The 22,090-nt window shown below is 49.2% G+C and overlaps 2 protein-coding genes and 1 pseudogene across 2 annotated transcripts; 2 read left to right on the top strand and 1 right to left on the bottom strand.

Annotated features, from left to right (window-relative positions):
- The first annotated feature begins 766 nt into the window (after window positions 1-766).
- On the top strand, window positions 767-1,741 carry LOC123184882 (protein DMP2). The gene has a single exon (XM_044596926.1). The coding sequence runs from the start codon at window positions 887-889 to the stop codon at window positions 1,520-1,522; it is 636 nt and encodes a 211-aa protein (XP_044452861.1). The 5' UTR covers window positions 767-886; the 3' UTR covers window positions 1,523-1,741.
- Window positions 1,742-5,399: 3,658 nt separating this feature from the next.
- LOC123187739 (uncharacterized) lies at window positions 5,400-8,694 on the bottom strand. Its single transcript, XM_044599663.1, has 4 exons — window positions 7,672-8,694; window positions 6,156-6,363; window positions 5,945-6,074; window positions 5,400-5,848 (listed from the first exon to the last, which is right to left on the bottom strand). The coding sequence occupies exons 1-4, from the start codon at window positions 8,469-8,471 to the stop codon at window positions 5,592-5,594; spliced, it is 1,395 nt and encodes a 464-aa protein (XP_044455598.1). The 5' UTR covers window positions 8,472-8,694; the 3' UTR covers window positions 5,400-5,591.
- A 9,155-nt stretch (window positions 8,695-17,849) lies between these two features.
- Window positions 17,850-21,824, top strand: LOC123187738 (uncharacterized; annotated as a pseudogene).
- The last annotated feature ends 266 nt before the right edge of the window (window positions 21,825-22,090 follow it).

The raw sequence follows: 22,090 nt of genomic DNA, 5'->3' as shown, positions 1-22,090 counted from the left end.
TTCATCGAAAGCCGGCCACCGAAGAGATCATTGTCACTGGGGGGCGATGCTCCCGTCCTCATTAGACGCGTCATGGCCTCTGAAATCTCATTGTCACTCTACTTATCTGATACATGGGTCATAAGTCTCTGAAGTTCCTTTGAACATTGCCAAACCTTGCTTGCTGGTCACATATCCTTTCCAGGATCTTCACTCGCCACCCCTGTCAGCAAAAACTCAAGCAACATACATGTAGCAATCTCTTGGTCTCGACCATGGAGGTCAACGTCTGCAGATTTTCTAAGGAAAGTGCAGCTTTCATAACTGAGAAGGCTTAATTTCAACCAGTAGGCTAGTACGTATCCACTGAGTAGAATACACTTGCATCCTACGTGGACGTCCAATCTAGGGGCAGCGTCACGATCGCATTGTAGTCTCTCACCAGTACGAGACGATAGGCTAAGATGACCATTTCTTTCGTCCCTGCCTGCAAGAAACTCCCGAGACAATTAATCTGCAACGAGTGAGCTCACAACACGCGATATAAAAATGTGTGCAGGTTTATAGATTGGTGTCATGAACAAGCAATCCGACCTAATCAATCATGAAAACTCTTCATGAAACTATCCCTTCGCGACGCATCGCTGTCAGGTTCTTAGAAAAATTTCGTACATATGGACTTCGCGGCTGGAGGAATTTAATATCATCCTGCAAATGTGGGCAACATGTACGTCAATTTGGTTACTATCACATTGCAATTTACAACCAAGACAAGCTACCACTATTTCTACCGGAGTAAGCAACCGGATTAGTTTCCAAGCTCCCATGGATTTCTTTAGGCCCAGATGGCCTATAAAATAGGTAAATTAGAGAAGGAAGGAGGGCAGGGGATAGCTTAAATCAGCTGATGGAAGAAGGCATCAAAGAAGCCGAGTCGAGCAAGAAAGCAGCAGCAGCCGAGAGCACAGCGACCAAAGTGGGCGTCATGGCCGACTCGACGTTCGGGAGCATCGGCGACGTGCTCAAACTGCTGCCGACGTCGACGGTGATCGTGTACGAGGTGCTCAACCCGATCGTGACCAACGCCGGCGCGTGCAGCGTGGCCAACAGGGTGGTCACCGCGGCGCTCCTCGTGCTCTGCGCCTTCTCGTGCGCCTTCTCGGCCTTCACTGACAGCTTCGTCGGCGCCGACGGCAAGGTCAGGTACGGCCTCGTGACGCCCAGGGGCCTCCTGCCGTTCGGCGGCGGCGACGACGACGACGCCGGGGCGAGGGACTTCTTCAAGTACAGGCTGCGCCCGGCGGACTTCGCGCACGCCTTCTTCTCGGTGGTCGTGTTCGCGGCCGTGGCGCTGCTGGCCGACGCCAACACGGTGGCGTGCTTCTACCCGGCGCTCAGGGAGCAGCAGAAGCAGGTGGTCATGGCGCTCCCCGTCGTGGTCGGCGCCCTCGCGAGCGGCGTCTTCGTCGTCTTCCCCTCCAAGCGCCACTCGATCGGGTACCCTCCGGCGAAGCCTGCCGCGAGCTCGCTGGCGTCGCAGTAGCTAGTCCGGCCGGTGATCTCGATGTATGCGCTCTCCCGCCGTGTGCTATGTGTTTGCGTTTCGCGGGCGTACATATTTTTTTTTAGTCGAGTTTTCTGTGCGTACATGTGCCGTTCGCATGTGGTGCTTTTGGTTCGTCGCGGGTCGCGGACAAGGCCCAAATGTAAAAAAGTAAGTTCGATTTTTTTAACACAGTACAAAAGTAAGTTCAATTCTGTACCCTTTTCTTGGTATAAATATTCCTTTTTTCAAAAAGACAACCGAAGGGCTTCTTCAGTATGATAAATTTTATTATAGGAAAACAGTAACCAGGAAAGACAACAGGACACAAAACGATAAGCAAAAAAATACATCAAAAAATCATATTGATAATATTTTTCTTTTGATTGTACGTCGTACGCCGAAGCTTGAAAATTGCAATGAGCCGACCATAAGGAAAAGCCCGCAAACTTCCTTGACATATTAAGCTTTGAAGACCGAAAAATGAAGAAAGAATCCCATTGCTAGAATGGGCTTATTTTAATATGAAATTACATGTCATTTCCTTTCAAAATGGATAAAATGAATACAAGTGAATTCAGATGATAATTCATGTTAGTGATGAAAAGAACTCTTCTACTTCTTCGATATATTGCAATTTAAAGAAATGGAAAAAGTCATTCATCGTTAGAAAATAAGATCTAAAAACCACCGAAAAAACGGTTAGGGCATCACCCCATGCAGTTCATGCTTGCTATCTTGCAGTACTATCATAGAAGGTTGGAGAAATCGAACCATGCCGCATAACAAATCGAAAGAAGATGCTGAAATCATAGCACCAAGAGCCAGACAACTCTTCCCCTTGATTTGACACACTAAATGTTTAAATCCGAAGAAAACTAACAAATCTGACATCTACCCTCGTCAAGATACCGAGAGACCAAAGAGACCTTATTTCAGTGTGTCATTGCTGCCACCATCTCGTCGATGACGCAAGACGGCTAGAGAAAGAAAAATGTAAGGAAAACAAAAACCTATAAGGTCACTACTTAAGACATGAGATTAGGCTAAAAGGTCGCCACTTAAGACATCAACGAGGGACCACTCATTTCTCACCTTCCCTTTGTATCTCGGAACCATCTCCTTGAGAGTCGCCATTTTCTGCCCGACGCCTTTTCCCTTCTCCTCCGGCGGCGAAGCCATCGTGAGTGAGCATGCGAAAGGTTGCCAGGTCGCAATAGTGTCATGTAGGTCTAGTAGTAGGTGTAGGGCTAGGTCTAGGTGGCTTGCCTTGGTGGCGATTAGTGCTATGTCGTGTCTAAGCTCTGTCCCGACTATTGATTTACGCATGCAACGCTAACACACATTTTATTTCCTACTGAGTAGAACAACCAGGAACATGCTTAGGGTACAGATCATAGGTTTACCACTAGGTGTGCAGTCCTTGCAGCGGAAGAAGAGTCAAAGCAGTGCGTTGATTCACCTTATATTATGGAACGGAGGAAGTATTTTGAACCTTGATCTTACTTAACACTCATGTGTGATTTACCAAGGTGGTTTACTTATACTATCATATATTGATATGCATGCATATTTTGAGGTGCAGACGATTTGTGCTTTCTCATGCTAAAATCTTTTCTAACTAGAGAATCATGCAAATATATAGCAATTGGACCGAGTTAAGCTTTGACAAATCTTGCTAATTGAATATTTCCCTTTGAAGTCTCGGTTATTGACCTGGCACATGTTCATACATGCAAAATTATTCCATAATTTAGCCTCCACCGTGTATCAATTTAAAAGAATTTACATTATGCTTAGACTGCACCTGGCTTTAATTGTTCAGAATGCATAATTATGATGTCTAGGCTTCCTGATTGGTCGCTCCTAATCCTTATTGCTAGTCTACGCCTGTACTAAGCGGGAATGTTTCTTGTGCATCCATTTACCTAAACCCAATTATTTCAGAGAGTCCACCATACCTTCCTATACATAGCTGAAAAATCATTCAAAGTAAATTGTCAACACCGCCCATTTTTGTTGCCAAAGTTTTTAAGGTTTGGGAAGTACGGGTTTCTACCCTCTCTGTAATGGCTGTTATGCAATTTAAATAAACCAAAAAATGAGAGCTCCAAACAAAACTTCAAAGCTACAAAGCCGAAAGGCTAAAAATAATAAGTTTGATGTTCTGAGACCATTACAAAGAGGGTCCTGAAACTATTCTCCCGACTCATTAAACACTCAAAATAACTTACGAAACTCCGGCATCGCAAGTGTGCCATTTTCATAAAATTAAGCGCATTACACTCCCTGGTTCCATTTGTGAAAGGCATGTGTTTTATTTTATGTTGAGTCAATTCACAATCTCTCAAGCACCAACTCAGTAAGAACCTAGCAATCATTATTGGTGCAACATGCATTTTGTAGTAGTTAAAGAGGCGTAGAATGGGTATGTAATTCTTCCACTTTTAAATGTTGTGCCTAGTCACCATCTTGATAACGTTGATGTCTATGTACTGCTTTATGTTTGCAAGTGTAGTCACGTAAGATTAATGAGATACTCAATTATCATATTGCTCAGCCCCCCCCCCCCCCCCCCCCCCCCCGACCTGGGTCTTGGATCCGCCACTGGGCAAATGTCGGGTATTTTGTTGATGTGAAACTACTTTGTTACGTAAACCACTCCATTCACCATATTGTCATTGCTACTAATAATTCTTGCAAGCAAGTACTTGTCTCATGTCTGGTTGAATCAATAACTCAATTACTAAACCTTGTAAATATTCTTCGATTTTCCTTTGTCGAATCAATAAATTTGGGTTGTATTACTTCCCTCGAGGCTGTGACAGAGCTTGAACCCAAATCATGGGTGGGCATGCGTTGGAGGGGGTCAAACATATTCCCTCGAGGCTGAAGATTCGTATCTAGATAAATCCAAGACAAGTAATTCGGAACGGAGTGAGTACTTAAGTTGCTGGGATCATGTCAGCATCCGGGACCAACGGTTGCATCTAATTACTAGCCAGCATCCATCACCCTCAGGCCTCAGCTCGTCCGCATGGCAATACAGGTGATCAGCACCCCTCAGGCGCGAGGGCCACATACGCGCGCGCCCGGCCATGCACGTTCGTGATCCACAGTTGGACAGTTCTCACGGTGGTTGGGATACATCGACCCATGATTATACATACGGTCGGGACCTTGCTGTCCGTCCATGCATGCATGGTACGTACGTACTGCTCTGCTGGGTGTAGCATAGCACCGTGTACATCAGCCGGTACGGTACGGTGGGCCGTATCGATCCAGTAGCTGCGAGCCGTCGGCGTCAGCCATAACACCTCGCAGCCAGCAGTAGAGCACATCTGCTGTGTTTTTCTCTCGTTTTGTTTATCTTATCAGAAGAACAGAATGAGTCCACTGGCCCTATCCGGATAACGTATAGGAGCTATGGCTCACCGGTGAGGATGGAGACGGCTCTTGTTATGAAACAAAGCAGGTGCTGTGCCACCTGCTTCGATGATACTCCCTCCGTTTCATAATATAAAAACGTTTTTTTTACACTGATGTACTGTTAAAAACATTTTTATATTTTGGGACGGAGAGTAAAAAGTTGGCTTCGTCGTGTACTGTTCCCTCAAAACAATGGTGAAGCAAAGACTGTAGTACTGAAGTTGGAGTTTTTATTTAATTTTTTTGCTCTAGATTCTTCAGGCTGGTGTACATTTCGGTAGACGATCGGCACAGTTTGCCAGCTCTTTGTGCTGCATCCACTTCTGGTTTGTAAATTGTAATTCAGGCAACAGGGACTGCCCACCCGAAGCCACCCCGAATGTGAAAACAGGGCCAAGGCAAGGCAGCAGGCAACAGCGGCATGGAAGCCATCCCAAAAATACATTGCTTCCTTCCACCTCCTGGTTACTTATACATCACATTCTTCAGCCCCACTTCAACCACTAGCCATCCCAGCCGTATACACAATTGAATTGAAAGCAACCAACATCGCCTCTACCAACAATGGCAAAACAGGTAAAAAAGAAAAAGAATGTACGTACTAGAGAAGGACTCCAGCAAATAACACAGAGTATCATCATCATTTAGCCGCCCATATCCCTTTTCTGGGCCCCTTCTTGCTCATCTTCACCACCCTCTGCTTCCGGCCCCCGGCGGCCTGCTCGTCCGCGTCCCTGGTGTCCGGCACTATCGCGACGTCGACCCTCACGATGTGGTGGTCCGACGTCCCCTTGGAGGAGACGACCGTGTAGGAACCCGGCACGAACTTGTAGGGGGAGTTCGGCGACGCCAGAATGTAGTCCACCCTCGTGCCGTACTTGCACGTCCCTTGCACGTCTGGAGATTCAGTTCAGTGTAATTTCAGTACCAGAGTAACACAGCAGACATTGTTAACAGTGCCTTATAAAAACGTGGCATGTCAGTCAGTCTTACCCTGGCCTTTGGCCACGACCACCACGGCCTCGCACTCTCCGGCGAAATCCTTGGCGTCCACGTATTGCTTCCCCTTGAGGTACTTCATCACCTCCACCTTGGGCGTCGGCTTGCCGATCTCCTCGTAGTACTGCAAAATGCAACACCAAAGATCATTAGAATTGCCTCGTAATGTCCAAGGTTTCGAAACCATTCGGAGAAGACTGAAGACCTTGACGATGTCGGCCCATCTGTCGGCGGAGTAGTCGGTGCCGTCGAGCGCGTTGAGGCCGCCGGCGAGGATGTGGGGGCCGTCGACGGAGCGGAGCATGGCGTCCACCTGCTTCATCCGCCAGCTCTCGTCGAGGTGGTCCAGGTGCGTGCAGTGGAAGTTCACCTCCCCGGCCCGCGGCACCTCGATCGTGGCCCTCAGCACGTTCCTGCACGCGCCATCACACCTCTTCAATTTTTCACCACTTCTCCTTCCCGACAACCATTCAGCATTAAAAAACGGTGACAGGGGCTCCATCAAGCTCGGACAGCAACAGAGGCCGGGGAATTATGCACGTTCGGCTCTCGATCCATTATTATTATATAATTAGAGATTTCGTGATCGCGATATCACACGGACACAAAAACAAAAACAAAAACAAAAACGCAGTGCAATAACTTGTCGTGGCCTCCTTGCATGGCCGTGGGTGGCTGTCCGTCCGTGGATCCGAATTGAAGCCGCCGTCGCCCGGAAAGGGCCTGCCCAGCTACTCCGGACTGTTCGCCGACGGCGACGCCGCGGCACCCTAACCGTCGTTCTAACCATGGACTCCGGTTGATCAGTCACGGGGAAAGCTACCAAAGAGAAGAGAGAAAAGCATGGACCCTCGGGAGCCGGCCGTTTGCCCTTGGATTGTGGACGCTGAATGCAGAGAGAGAGAAAGAGTGTGTGTGCGTGTGTGGTGCCAGGCGCCAAGGGAGCTGTTTCACCTAATCCATGGCTTGGTACTAAACTAATAACCCTAAACAAAGAGGCAGTTTAGCTAAGTTGTGGATCAAGATGTGTCATACTTACTCCCTAAGCATCTAGCTGCCTGTCGGGCGTGGGTTTCGGGTTGACAAGCGCTAGTGGCAGGTGAAGCCCGGTGCCTACTACGTACCGCTTTTGGCTCGGAACACGGGTCAGCCGGGACACTGCCTGGCTAAGCAACAAGAAGCTTCCACGAGAGAAATAACAATACTAAAATGAGCAGAAAAAAGAGAAGAAGCTTTAAGGTTATGTCTGAAACTCAGGAATTTCCATGGAGATTGTTTAGGCTTCTTTCGACCGGCAATAATGCACGGCGGACCGGGCGGGGTCCGGCCGGGGACGCAACGCATGCAATGCACAACTACCATACGTTCATGCGAAAACGAGCAGCTAGCTAGTGGTAGTAGTAGATGCTGCTGCTTGGGTCGAAAAGGACACGGGCTAGGCTAGCACGCCGGTGGCGCCGACGAGCGGGCGCCGCTGTCCGGCAACAGTCGCCGGCCTGGCATGGCCAGCGGCACACGAGCCCTGGTCGGGCGCAAGGACGGGGCACTAATGCGGCGCACTGGCGACGTTTGACTGCGGGCCGGCTGTGGGTTCGTTCGTTCGTTTACAGTGGAAGAGGATGGAACATTCGTTCGGACCACGACGTGACCCGCAGCCCCGAATCCGATGCAGGAACAGAAATGAGCGACGCCGTAGGAGGGCGACTGACGGACTGACTGACCTGAAGTCGGACTGGTCGGCGACGCGGAGCGCCTTCCAGCGCTTGATGGGCCAGCGGGAGAGCACGGCGTTGCCGTACTCGGGCGCCCAGCTCTCGGCGAACACGTACCGCATGCCCAGCGCGCCCGCCAGCTCCGACAGCGGCCGCATCCCGCGCTCCTCCTCGGCGCGCACGTTCTGCAGCCCGATGATGTCGGCGCCCGTCTCCCGCAGCACCTCCTCCACGCTCCGCCGCCGGCTCGCGTCCAGCCCGCCCGCGATCACCTGATGCGGCTTCCGGGCCCTCGGGCTGCCGACCAGCCGCCCGCTCCGGTCCAGGGAGATCTCGTTGTCCTGCAGGTTGATGGACACGCGCGCCTTGCTCGGCGCCCGCGACAGCAGGCTCGCCTGCGCCTTCAGGATCCCCTTGGGCCGCGGCCGCGCCCCCGTGCCCGTGCCGGCGCCGCTCCGGCGCGCGGCCTCGCGCTCCGCTCCCGCTTCAGGGACTGCGGCCACCGCGGGCGCCATGGAGAACAGCGCCGCGTTGAACGTCGCCACGCGGATGGTCACCGGCTGCCGTCCCTCCCCCGGCGCCGACCCATCAGCACCGCCGCGCGGGGTGCCGGCCTTCCTGCTCCCGCCGTTGCTGCCCAGCCGGCGCACGGTCACGCGCGCCTTGGGCACCGTCGCCGCTCCGGCACCGGCAGCAGCGCCAGCGCCACCACCAGCACCGCCCTGCCGGCGTCTGCGCGGGCGCGGGTGCAGCGCGCGGAGGCCGGCGAGGACGCGGCGCAGCATGTGCCTCAGCGCGGCCACGAGCATCCGACGCCGCAAGTCGGTGCAAGAAAAGCGCGCGCTCCCGCCCACCCGCCGCCTTGGCTTGCGTTGGCGTGCGCGGCCGGTGTCGTGCTGGTGAGCGCGGCCGGGGAGGCAGGCAAGCTTTGGCTTGGCGTAATATACTACTCCCTGCTCTGCTTACTTACTTACTCCATGGCCGGCTAGCGACACGGGGAGGCGACGGCGACGGCGACGGCTCCGCGTGCCTCTGCTGTGGAGGCTCGCTTCGCTGCCGTCACCGGGGGGGATTTTGTACTGCTGGTTAGCTCGACGCACGTCAGATGACTGTGGTCGCGGATTATTCGCGCGTACTAGTGCGTACGTGGACGTGGTCACAAGCGAGATCCGCTGGTCGCTGCAGCGTCGTCGTTTTTCTGTGCCATCTTCTCCAGGGTATCTTCTTCCTCTGCCAAACCGGAGTGAGGCCAACTCCACCGCGCGACCCCATTTTATCCGGATGCGTCCGTTCAAGATAAAACGGACATACCAGACGACCTAACGGCAGACCCGCTTAGCTAGCCAGCCGCCGTCGCTGCTGCATGTGCCGCAACTTCGCGCGTGGGCGAGCGCCCCGGCAAGGCTCGGAGCGCGTGGGCTGCGGGCGGGCGCGGTTGCTGCTGCAGCCTCCGCGCTGGCGAGCAGGCGAAGCACGGGGCGAGCAGCTGCGACATCTGTGTGGCGAGCGTGGCGTGACCGGGCAGTCGGGTGGGCAGGTACGGGCGCACGGGCGAGCTCGGGTGTTGCTGCTACACCCCGGCGAGCACTGATGCGGCGCAGCGAGAGCGAGAGCGCGAGCTTGTGGGCGGATGAGGCGCAGACGTGGGCCAAAATGCAGGCAGATATTTTGGGGTAGTCAGCTGCACTGGGTGCCTCCAACATGAGCCGGACACGCATGTCCGTTTTGCTACCCATTGCTACCTCAAACGGATGAAATCCGGACAAAGGGGACGTCCGTTTGAGGTCATACGGTGGAGTTGGCCTGAAGTGGAGGAGCACACAATCCCGTAGCAGAGTACTAGTACCAATTACACAACCACAAAATATATACAGAAAAGGATTTTTGATCGGCTAAGATGACCAGCTGAAATAGTATAGGAGCATCTACAACCCGGCACCCCAAACCTCTCTCATACAGCCGGGCGGACGACCCAGTTAATGACCGGTCAAAAAACCCGACCCCAGCCATCTTAAATAAGCCTCAAACGTCCGGACTGACGGTCAAGTTCCACACGAAACACTCCGAAACCCGGCAATCTGATGCTGGTCTCCTTTGTCAACGCGTGATGCCACTCCAGTGGGCCGCATAGTGCCCTGGGACGGCTATTTAAGCCGGCCACCGGCACCGAAACCCTACCCATTCACATTTTCCCATGTTGTCCGTCGCCGCCACCGCCACTTCCCACTCGCGCATTCGTCACTAGTAGTAGTCATGCCCCCACGCCTTCGGGTAAGGAGCTACTCGTATCTAATGCCGGAGTGCTGACTGTAGCTGTTTGAGCAGATCTGGGCAAGGCGCGAAACCCATATCACCGCTGGGCTACCTCCGGACGAGGTGGATCCGGAGAAGGAGGAGGGGGAGGAGGAGGAGGAGTAGGAGGAGGAGGAGGAGGTGGGGAAGACGAATGGGAAGGACGCGGGGCAGGAGGAGGACGTGGGTGCAGTGAAGATGCGGATCTGCAGGCGATCCTCGATTCCCTCCCGTCGAAATAGGCGACGAAGGCCAAGTGTCGTCTTCCGCAAAAAGCGATGGCGGAGCATGCGGTAGAGTCGACGAGATGCTCGCGTTTATGGATGAGGAAAAAGAGGAGCCGAAGCCCTCCTACACACCCATCTACTCGACGCCCGGCACGGATGTCGTGGACATCTTCGGTGACAAAAGCTTAGTTCAGGCTAGTATTGTGTATGTACTATGTAGAAAATCCTTTGCACGGTTTGTATGGATCTAGGGGATGAAATATCGGATGCATAGCATTAAATATGAGACGGACGTGCTCGGTGGCGTTCATGGAAGTTTGAGGTGCCGAATTTGCCATATCGGGTTATAGATGCTCTGATGCACCGCCCGTATGGAACAAATACGTTTGCTATAAAAAGAAGAAGAAGAAGAAGAAGAAGCAGCAGCAGCAGCAAGGGAAAAAAGAATGGAAACACGGTGCTGGCATTACAGGGCTGGCGCTACAGTTTGAGCATGTATTGGGCGATGGACGGACAGCGCTGGCGGGGCGGCCCCCGGGCGTGTCGGGTCTTTTCGGCGGCTCCAACCACTTCCACGAGCCGCGAAATGAATGCCGACTCGACCGAGCCCGATCCGCTCCCCTGCTCGGGCATAGTGTCAGGTGCGGCGATCGCCTCGCCTTTTGCTGGTCACGGGCGATAGAGCCGCCCCGTTGCGTCATACGCGCGCGATACGGATCGAGAACCGTACGCTGCTGTACGTACAGTACATGCCGAGACACCTGTCGTACGTCGAGTGGCCGGCTGTGCTCGTATTAATCCGTACCAACTTTTCGTAATATTTGCGTGGAGATCGAGTGGTTTGTGATACGACGTTGACACCGTCACGGTAGAGCGTGGAGTAGTGGTTCGTGTGGGGGTTAGATGGCTGGTTATACGTATATTTTGTGGATGGTGACGATCTCACTGCGTATTTTGTAGGAGTACTCCGTAAGTGTGGTCGTTGACTGATCAACTGACCGGAAAGGACCGCGTGACCACTGAACAGAGGCGGCCGGCCTCTTTGTTTACTCGCCATGCCCGTACCGAACAAACGACTCTGTATTTCTGGCTGAGGGCACGTAGTACAACGTAAGGTGAGCCATGTTTTCTGAGCAGGTGGTAGGGGCTATGCTTATTGGTTTTCCTCCATTGTTTTACTCAACCAGTAGTGATTTCCTTCTTTGGGGCCGGGTCCGTACGTTGACCTCACGCACCTGCCTCGGGTTTCTTCTGGAAGCGAGCGGCCACGGCGGACGGACGCATGCTTCTTGTCTGCGCCACTGCAACTTTTGCATGGCCGGCGCCCGGCGGTAGGTGTAACCGCGTCGTATCGTATCGTACTATATTCGTATGCATCCCCGATCGATTGATCTTTCCCGGAGCAAAAGCATCCCGAGCTCTTCCAGACTAGTTTAGTTTTGCCGCTCCAAATGCGGGCGGCGTCGGTGTCACGCACTCCTGAATCCCTGCACTGTCAAGTCATATACCCCCTCCGTCTAAAAAAACTTGTCCCAATCTCATTTCTCAAATGGATGCAGATACATTCATTTGAGGGACAAATTTTTTCGAACGGATGGAGTACTACCACAAAACCCTCTACCTTGCTTGAGCAAAAATCCTCCGATTCCGAAGCTTCCCAGAAAAGTTCAAGTCATACAAAACTCAGCGGTGGATTAACTAACCTCTCGCAAAAAAGACGACGAAAATACTGTAGCTCGACCGCTTTCCGGCTTTCGGGAGAAAAGCGTGTACGTACGTAGACGACGACGCTGTCCCCTTCCCCGGCGCATTAGGAATCAGAGGATCAATCAGTGCCAATCATGGTGCCATGAGCGGACGGACGAGCTGGTCTGCTCTCACCGCAGCTTCCACGCCACCGCAAAAGCCACTCCACATCTAGCTGCTGCCCGTAGCAGGTAGGTCTGGAAGGGCCGGACCCGGACGCGTGATGCCGATCGGCCGGGAAAGCTCACGGGCTCTGGGCGCAAAAGCGAGACGGACAACGAGAGGACCGATGGATCCATGGATCGATCGTCATGGCGACATGATGCGTGCACGCGCGGACAGGGGGAAGAGGACACGGGCCGCGGCGGGGATAGGGATCCATGAGACGAGCCAGCACGTGAAGCGCGACCTGAAAGTCGAGCAGGACGCACGTACTTTCTCGCCGGTGGCTCCACCCGCGACGCCCGGTCCGTCGTTCGATCGGCACCACCGCGGCGGCGCCCCACCACCGACGAGGTACCGCGGCGTCAGAGGATCGCACCAGCGGCCATGTTGAACAGTGGGCAGAGGCCAGTGGCAATGTGGCATGACGCTTTCTGGCTCCGTCTCAATTATCGATTTTGGATTTGGCCTGTCGTGTCAGGGATGTTCAGGGGATGGTTCTGAAGATGGCAGCGGGGTGCTGCTCGCGGCAGAGCGCATCGGCTCTGTTCTGCCATGATTGCCCTGGTGATCAACTGATCCATCATGACGTCGCTCGTAGCACGATTCAGGCTGCTCTCTTTTTTAGCTAATAACACATGTACTACTACTCAAGAGTATCATTATCGGTCTGGATCATTCCATAATTATTTGGGAATCATAGCAGTTGTGGACACTGCTGCTAGCGCTGACAAATGCGCTCAGGGCGACTGCAGACAGGTGAGGGCAGTTATGCGTCGAATCAGGGTTATCTTAATCGTAGCCGTCAGCTTTGTGGGTCAGGTGATGTTTCTTAAACGCTTTTATATGTACAGTTTTGCTATTTCACATCTAGATGTGAAATACTATGTCACATCTAAGTCCCTTACCGTCCGATCTACTGTTGCTTGTTTATTCGTGCGAGCTGTTGATTCCGGTTCCTGGCCATGTCCGCGACGTCGTTGCGTTTTTCCTCAGCCCGTTATGTGTCCTGCACACGTTGTCCATTTTTTTAGAACTGTGTCAGGTGTTTTGTCGGCCCACTATCCCTGCGTCCGGGCTCTTCTTTTGGCCCGTTTTTCTGTGCGTTCTCCCACTCCTTTAACCATCGCGTCACTGTTTCCAACCTTGTTTCAGTTTTGTGTTGTTTTTTTCATGTATATAAGCTACAGGGAGAACGTGAAGAACGGTGTTCCAAAAAAAAACGTGAACAGTATGTGCATTCGATGGAGAACTATTCGTCTCATTCTCTTCTTTCTGTTTCCTTTTCCTTTTCCTTGTTCCTTGTTCCTTTTTTTTCATTTGTTCGTTCGAAATTTATGATTTTTTAAATAGGATTTGCTAAATCTCATCTTGATCAGGTTTATCAATGGCTTATCTAAGGTGATGTCCGTTGGATTTTATTGTAGTAATTTTTCGCGCAACCTCTTGATCTTGTGTCGTCGGCCGGTGTATTCCCGTGTCATCTTATTTGTTTGTTCACATATAGGCCCATTCATGTTGTGCGTCCATTTTTTTTTGTCGGACCTTTTCTTCTTGTACATTTTGTTGCAGGTTCATTCTAGAGGAGAGAGTGTAACTAGATTTTTTTGTATTCTTTTTTGCATAAGGACATCATCTTTTTTAGTTAATTAAACATTTTTTGTTGTTTGATTTTTTTCAAAAGTTAATTAAATTTAAATTTTTTAAAAATGCATGATTAATTTATATTTTTGTCATTTATTTGTTTGATAAACATTTTTATTGATGAACAATTTTTGAAAACACGCCTCAGGTGCAAGTCCACCACCGACTCATAATCTAGGGTTGACTTTTTTGTTCTAGTTGCAAGTCAACCATTAACTCGCAACTAGCCTGACCTTGTTTTATTCTACCTGCAACACAACCATTGATTCACAATTGCCCCTTTCATCTTTTTTAGCTGCAGTTGCAAGTCAATCATCGACTCGTAATTGGGCTCGACCTTTTTCCATCCCAGTTGCAAGTCCACCATTGACATACAACTAGTGCTTGATCTTTTTTGCCTCAATTACAAGTCCACTCAAGACTTGCAACTGGACCCAGTAATTTGTTTTACTTGATTGCAAGTCTACGATCGACTTGCAACTGGGTTCGGTCTTTTTTTATCCAGTTACAAATCCACTATCGACTCACAACTGGCCCGACAATTTTCTTTTCAAGTTCCAAGTCCACCGTTGACATGCAAGTGGGCACTTGATCAATTTTTTTGATAAACATTTTTATTGATGAACTATTTGTGAATACGCACCTTAGTTGCAAGTACACCACCAACTCGCAACTAGGGGTTGACTTGTTTTTTTTCAGTTGTAAGTCAACCATAGACTCGTAACTTGTCCACCCTTGCTTTTATTCTAGTTGCAAGACAATCATCGGTTCCCAACTTGTCCCATTGATCTTTTTTTTCTGCAGTTGCAAGTCAATCATCGACTCGCAACTAGGCCCGACCATTTTTTCCAACACAAGTCCATCATTTTTTTGACATTCAAGTGGACACTTGATCATATTTTCTATTGATAAACATTTTTATGGTAAGTAAATTTTAAATACACAACTCGGTTGCAAGTCTACCACCAACTCGCAATTAGTGGTTGAATTTTTTGTTCCAGTTGCAAGTCAACCATCAATTTGCAAATGGATTTTCCCTTGTGTTATTCCAGTAGCAAGACAACCATCAATTCACAACTAGGCCCCTTGATCTTATTTTGCTGCAGTTGCAAGTTAACTATCGACTCGCAACTTCGCTCGACCCTTTTTCCGTCTCAGTTGCAAGTCCACCATTGACATGCAATTGGGTCTTCGGTCTTTTTTTAACCCAATTGCATGTCCATCCATGACTCACAACTAGACCCAACATTTTTTTGGCTCAATTACAAGTCCACCATCGACTTGCAATTGTGTTTGACCCTTTTTTATCCAGTCGCATATCCAATATCGACTCGCAACTCGGCAGACAATTTTTTTTTTCAGTTGCAGGTTCACCGTTGACATGCAACTGGGCACTTGATCATTTTTTGCCCTAGTTGCGAACCCACCCTTTGACTCGCAACTAGGCTCGTTTATTTTTGCCTCAGTTGCAAGTCCACCATTGACTCGCAACTAGGGCTAACTTTTTTGTGTCTCAGTTGTAGATCAATCATCCACTCACCATTGGGTTTGACCCTTTTTTTGCTATAGTTGCAAGTCAACCATCAACTCGCAACTGGGCTCAAATATATTTTTTCCATCCGAGTTTCAAGTCCACCATTGACATGCAACTCGGCCATTGATCCTTTTCTTTACCACAGTTGCAGGTCCACACTTGACTCGTAACATGCATCGATATTTTTTAACCCAATTGCAAGTCGAACATCAACTCGCAACTGGGTTCGACCATTTTTTTTGTTTCAATGTAGTTTTCAAAATTCATGACCTTTTTTTCAATTCGTGAACATTTCTTTTGTCCATGAATATTTTTAGGAAATCAATTTTTTTAACAAATTCATGAAAATCATTTTAATTCATGAATATTTTTGTTCAATTTGTGAATACTTTTTAATTTCTCAAACATTGTGAATTTTTTGAATTCATGAACATTTTTTAAATTGATTGATATTTTTTAAGTTGCCAGATTATTTTTTTCAAAATTGTGATTTAGGAAAATCATAAACATTTTTCATGTTTGCGGATGGGGTAAATTGACCTGAAAGACGTCAACCTAGGGACAAGCCGGAGGACACTTTGCAAAAAAGGTAAAGGATACGAGCTGCTTTTTCATCGTATACACAGACTTGTATCAATCAAGTCAAGGCCGGTGTGGGAGGGCTGGGAGCCGGGTCTAGCTCGTGTAGCTAGCGCTGGCGTTGCCAGGCAGCCCGTGTGTATTTAACCCGACAACAAACAATAAAGAAAAAGGCTAGAGAACAAACAACAAAAAAGGCCAGCAAGATGTGACATAGTTGGACCCTTATATGTATAGGTTCCATGGCAATTTGAAAAGCTGTCCTAACAAATTTAAGAAGGTTTAAATACAGTAAAGTAAAATACCCAGTGTGTTAGTAGTCAACGCAACCATCATATGGCCCAGGCGATCGCAAATCTCGCTACCTACACAACAAGTGCCAGTGTTGCAAAAAGGCAAGGAATTTGAAGATTGAATCAGAGGCCCGTCGAAAGAAAGACCCGCTCAATCATCATCTTATTTTGCGTCGTCCACAAGCTCCACGCTAACACCACAAACACCAGCTAGAAGAGACGGCTCCTCCTCCTGGGCTGGTTGGCACTGGTTTGAAGAAACACGGCCATATTTAGGGCCTCCCATTCAGGTCCGGGAGCCTCAAGAACAAAGCACCACAAAACTCCGTCGTGTAGGAGAAGAGGATGTGAGTCCCCGTCTCCGAGACACCACAAAGAGGGCAGAACCATTCCGGGGTCGTTTCACTTGATCACCTCCGTCCCAGATGGGAAGCGTTCCCTCAACAATTGTCATACAAAAATCTTGATCTTCAAGGGTAAGGGCGCTTTCCATAGCAGCGCGGCCCACACAATAATTGATCTTTGGCACATGGCATGATAGGCCGAGCTGACCGAGAAAACAACTGAAGGTTCCAAATGCCATGAGGCAGTCTTTGCATAATCCGCGAGCACCGGCGGGAGGGCAGCCCGCAAACTAGCCCACTCTATGGTCTCCACCTGCCCAAATGACTGTCGGAACAAAATGTTCTAATGCCCATTGCCGGTGGAGGACAACCCAGACGGATCTCTTGATTGATCCGTTGGGAGACCTCCAGAACTGAGATCCCTTCATATGAGAATAAGCAAGTAATGATTGCCCCTTAAGTACTTTGCTTTGAATATGTTGTAACCATGCCTCCCCCTTTCTCTCCTAATGACATGTCATACCCAGTGCAACATAAACGAGACGACTAGTTGGGCCGGGTCCGGTTCAGTGTAAGTAAACTAGAAGAAAACCCAGAAAGAAATTAAACCGTTGGAATGGCATGCACATCAGCATAGTAAGATAAAAACATGATAAAAGTTAAATGGGATTGTTTGTGGCACAAGTTTGATTAAATTGAGTAAGAATATGAAAAATTCTAAATAGGGTAAATACTACCACAAACATGAAACTGGGGATAAAAATTGAAATTCACTTTAAGTTAATACAACCACAAAAATACTTTTGCACACGCGAGACCCAAGCCGACCAAGAAAGTTGTTTGTTCTTTCCTCGTTTGTCCTTTCAACTCAACTCGCATTATGGAGTAGTGCACAAGGATTGGCACCATCCCTCGACTTGTAATTGTTCGGTCATGAACCAAACTGACCCAAACTTCATGCGGTTTAGCAGAAGTAATGAACAACTTTTGAAATTCTGGAGGATTTTTAACATTCTTCTTTTAAAAAAATTAGAATATTTTTTAAAATTCATGAACATATTTTGAAATTTCGAACATTTTTCCAAATTCACAAAATATTTTTAAAATTCATGATTTTTCAAAATCCAGGAATATTTATCAAATTCACAAACATGTTTTTTAAATTCAGAACTTTTTTTTCAAATCCCGAACTTTTTTTTAAAGAAGCAAGAAAAACAAAACAGAAACGAAAACACAAATAAAACTAAAATTAAATTAAAACGAAAAAATAACAGGGGAGCACCGCCCCGCATATGGGCCGGCCCAAAGTTAATGCGGGGGCGAACCCTGCCTGCGCGTTTCCTCTCTATTCCCCTGCTCGTCCCCGACCTCGGCCGCTCTCGGCTCCTTTTCTTGCCGGTTCACCGCCTGCCACGGCGAACGCCGCCGCCCCTCGCTGCCTGCCTTTTCGTCGCTAGACGCCCAGGAGCTACCCCCGCCCGCCCCGCCCGCCCGGCGCTCAGCGCCACCGCGCCACCCTACAAGCAGCCGCCCGCCGCCCAATCTGCTCTCCGCCGACTCCGGCGCTCGGCTGGCAGCAAGGCAGTAAACCTACCCGGCGGCCAACCTTTGGCCCTATCTGTGTACTTGAGAGGTAAATTGTTCACTGCGGCGCTGCCCATCCTCAATTTCTGATTTAGGGTTTGCTCTTTGTTGTCGCATCAATAAGGTGAAAGGGTCAAGTCTATTGCCTTAACTAAACAAATCAGACTTGCTATATAGTACATGAACACACAGTCATGTGAACACATACAAATAATTTTGCTATCCAGTACATGAGCACCTGATCAGTGACATAATAATGATCTATCTGATTGTTTGCCACTCTAACAAATTAACAGTGCCACATAGTCTTCTTCGAATTTGTCAAGGTATATATTATGTAGGCTTATCTTATGCAAAATTGAGAATCTCGGTATGTCTGTAAGACCATATTGATCTGTTTCTATGTGCTATTGGTAAATTAATTAGAATTCTGTCATGTTCCCTAAAAACTAATTTTAGAACGTTGGCATGTCATAGTTGTTGCCAATTTATTTTAGGTGGACCGTCTGTTTTATAATCCTAATTCCGCCACTGCTAGCGTGAGGACCAGTAGCCACGGATCTACAGGCCGACGCCCGGATCAAGTTCTAGTTCCAGTCCATGGATCCAGCCACGATCGCCAGGACCACCAGCAGCTCCAGCCGCATCAGCATCAGCGAGCCACAGATCTACGGGCCGCGGACCCTCAGGGACGAAGGAGTTGTCAGAAAAGAGGAGAGGGACGAGCTTACATGGGCCCTCCTTGCCAAGATTGAGAGCTGCTACGGGCGGGTGAAGCTCCTCCAGGGGGTCTTCGACGCTGGCTTCTGCTTCGGACTCCTAGATCCCATCTCCAACATCGTCGCCGGCGTCTCCATCGCCGGCGCCATGAGCGTGGATGACCTTGACAATGAACCCGTCCCCGCAGCATCTTTCCCGAAGCGGAGAAAAATAGATTTGATCGGGGATATGCACCAGCGGTCGCTCAACGGCCTTGTAGCCTTCCTGGCCGCCCTCTTCCCCTACCTCACCGAGCCCAAGGCTATGTGGTACCTCAACAAAGCCGAGTTGGATCCCCTCGTTGCCGCCCGCCTCATCATCCAGCACCGGGGGATGGAGCAGAGTTTCAGGTTTAAATCCGACGCCACTGTCGCCGCCGTGGAACTGGCCCTTAGATGTGCTGCAGCTGCCACCCAACACCCGTGCCCGAAGCAGTTTGCGTCAGCTTGGAAGCTGCTTTCACATTTTCTTGAGTGTCGCCACCGTGCTATCAGGCCCATGTGTAACTTTCGATCGTTTCCAGTCCACTGAAATCATAGATATTCTGCTCAAGAAACATCAGCCATCAGTTTTCACCCTCGAAAAATCATGGGATCTTGCCTCTTGTCGTCTACTCAAGCTCAGTCCTGACCTCTTGGGGGAGGTGATGGGATTTCCTGAGCGGTCCACTATGAGGCGAATGCTGCTCACCACCATCCATGGATACTACCTGCAGGCACTAGCCCTGCTGCCCAAGGAGAAGCTGCACTCTCAATACCACCACAGCCTGCTCCAGGCCGGCCACTGCTACGGTCCACTGGACCCTGTCTCCAACATCATCCTCAATACAATCTGGTACAGCCGAGCCTACCCTCTAACCAAGAAGGTTGACCTAGAGGCAATCAGCACAGGAGGCCTTCTTCGAATTGCAGTCAGATCCTTCTATGGCCTTCTCTCCTTCCTGTGCACCCGCTGCGCCGGACACCTCTCGCCGGACCAAGCCATGCAACGACTGCAGGCGTCTGGGGCCGATCTCCGAATCGCTGATCCTAACCACCTTGATGATGATAACAATGATGATGCTATGATATCTTCCAGTGTCGAACAAGCTTATGCTGCAGCTGCAGCTGCTGCATTTCACCCCAAAACTCATGACCAGGCAGAGCTTCTCCGACCGTCTAATCCAATGCTGCGGATGGCCTCGCACTATCTCAAGGATGGCGGCAAGCTCTCCCACGTGGACGCCGACCATCTTGCCGAATGTCTGTTCTATTCCATCAGCGAGTTGGAACAAACCGAGCACCCAGAAACAAATATCGAGGCGGTAAACCAGCTGACGTATGGAAGGATGGATCGACTCATGAATGACTTCTGGAACGAGCATGCTGCAGTCGTTGGAATGGTGAAATCTTTAATTGACGTATACAGCCGGCAACCTGGGGTTGGTTTCTTCTAGCATAATTTGGATTTGTTCTCGCTGCAAAACAATCTGTACGTGTTTCAGATTAACATTCTCTGTCTTAATTGTTCTTGTTCAGGTACCCAAGTATGAGTTGCATCTTATCTGCGGTGTCAATAAGTATGTTGATGGCCCTGTGTACACGGGTCCTTTCACTCGCATATATCATTACTCCCATATCAACTTCCTCGCTACCCAATCTGCCGGTGCACCACCAACGCTATTCTTTGCTGAATGCCGCAATGATGGCTCTCAGACTCAGGAGATGGGCTGGTGCTGCCCTGTTGGAGTACCATCTCCAGGCACTGGTATGCTGTCATTTTCCCTTGCGACTTGGCATTTTTCATCAATCAGATATATAAATCTCTGCTATTCAATTATTAAATTTACAATATGTGTTACCTGTCTGTCACCCCTTGCAATAGTGGTGGATGTCTCCGACAGTACACCCGTTCTTCCTGGATAAGTATATTTAAGTTGCAAACAGCTGGCCTAGGGCAATCCCCATTTCAGTTGACCATCGTTGGAATACTGCTTTAAAACTTTCATATCTAAAATAGCTAGCCCCCACTAATCTATTTCTCTCAACAAGAAGCATGCCAACTCAGCATGCAACATGCATAGCTCAACATGCAAAACATGCATGAGAATTTCCATTATATTATGCATTTTCAGTTTTAGTTTGCATGTTATTACTCCAAATATTCATTTTCCATAAAACCATATATCGTTGAAACATATATTGTAAAAAAATTCCCGCAACAACAACGTGTGGGGTATCATCGATCAACAGGATATTCTCGCTGACCTTCCGGGTCTACAATTTTACCCAAATAATACATGCATTCATCAATCCTTCATTGCATTATTTCTGTTTACATCGTTGTTTAGTAAGTATCCTTGATGGAAGACGAGTAGCTAGCTTTCTGCCACTTCCATCATCCAGTAGCATGATGCGTTTTGATTTTTGTCTGCATCCATATGTGGCAGAGCAAGTCCGTTGCCTGTACTGTGAGTATGCCGGGAGCAGGGTTGTGCATCCAGCACAGGGGAGTTTCGTTGGACGTGGCCTAGAGTTTGAGAAGATGTGGGGCGAAGAAAAACCATATTCGGAATCATATACCAATGACTGCATCATAGCGTGCAGCCGTGAGCCGACTTACTGGGTAGATTATCTGGAAGAAGATTGGATCTACCGCAGCTATCGTCTTGATGGTAGCGATGAAGGGGAAAAGATCTTCTTAAAGAAGGGGCTTCCTGATGATGAAGAGATGAAGTACTTGATGGAGACGGGGTTTCTGATCATCGAGGATGATGGTTTGTCCTAAATAGCGCATGGATGCATGCATCAATCACTTCTATGTATATAATGCTAGAGATAACATCATGCATCATTGTTGCGCTCATATGCACTTGTATGTATGCTCGAGAAAACACAGTTTATGATATTGTGCTTGTATGCTTAATGTTTTGCTTAATGTTGCCACTCCTGTTGGCATGTTCTATGTAATAATTACTATCCTGTGTTTTCATGTTAAGACTTCTTGTCGTTGCTGAGAATTTTGTAATGAGTTGTAGTGACCTACTAGTGGATGACTGGATGATTCATCCTACTAGTGGCTTCTTTGAGCAATGACCGCACGGCAGAACAAGTCCGCTGCCAAGTACGACAAATGTTGTGCCCGTTCTCGGTTCTCTAGCTGTAATGTTGTAATGTTGCCGTCCTCTGTTCTCTAACTGTAATGTTGCGCTCATCCTCAGTTCTCTAATTGTAATGTTGTAATCTTAATGTTGCGCCCGTATGTGAAATGTTATGACTCCTGTTC

Source organism: Triticum aestivum, chromosome 2A (assembly GCF_018294505.1).
Source record: "Triticum aestivum cultivar Chinese Spring chromosome 2A, IWGSC CS RefSeq v2.1, whole genome shotgun sequence".
Classification (NCBI taxonomy): Eukaryota; Viridiplantae; Streptophyta; class Magnoliopsida; order Poales; family Poaceae; genus Triticum; species Triticum aestivum.
This window is presented reverse-complemented; position numbering and strand designations above follow the sequence as displayed.

What these genes read in the sequence shown, in the direction of transcription:
- LOC123187739 (XM_044599663.1), bottom strand. Translation starts at nt 8,471, where the DNA reads ATGCTCGTGGCCGCGCTGAGGCACATGCTGCGCCGCGTCCTCGCCGGC. An exon ending in GCCGACCAGTCCGACTTCAG is followed by an intron (nt 6,364 to 7,671) that starts GTCAGTCAGTCC and finishes TGGCGCGTGCAG; the next exon opens with GAACGTGCTGAGGGCCACGA. An exon ending in GATGGGCCGACATCGTCAAG is followed by an intron (nt 6,075 to 6,155) that starts GTCTTCAGTCTT and finishes TGCATTTTGCAG; the next exon opens with TACTACGAGGAGATCGGCAA.
- LOC123184882 (XM_044596926.1), top strand. Translation starts at nt 887, where the DNA reads ATGGAAGAAGGCATCAAAGAAGCCGAGTCGAGCAAGAAAGCAGCAGCA.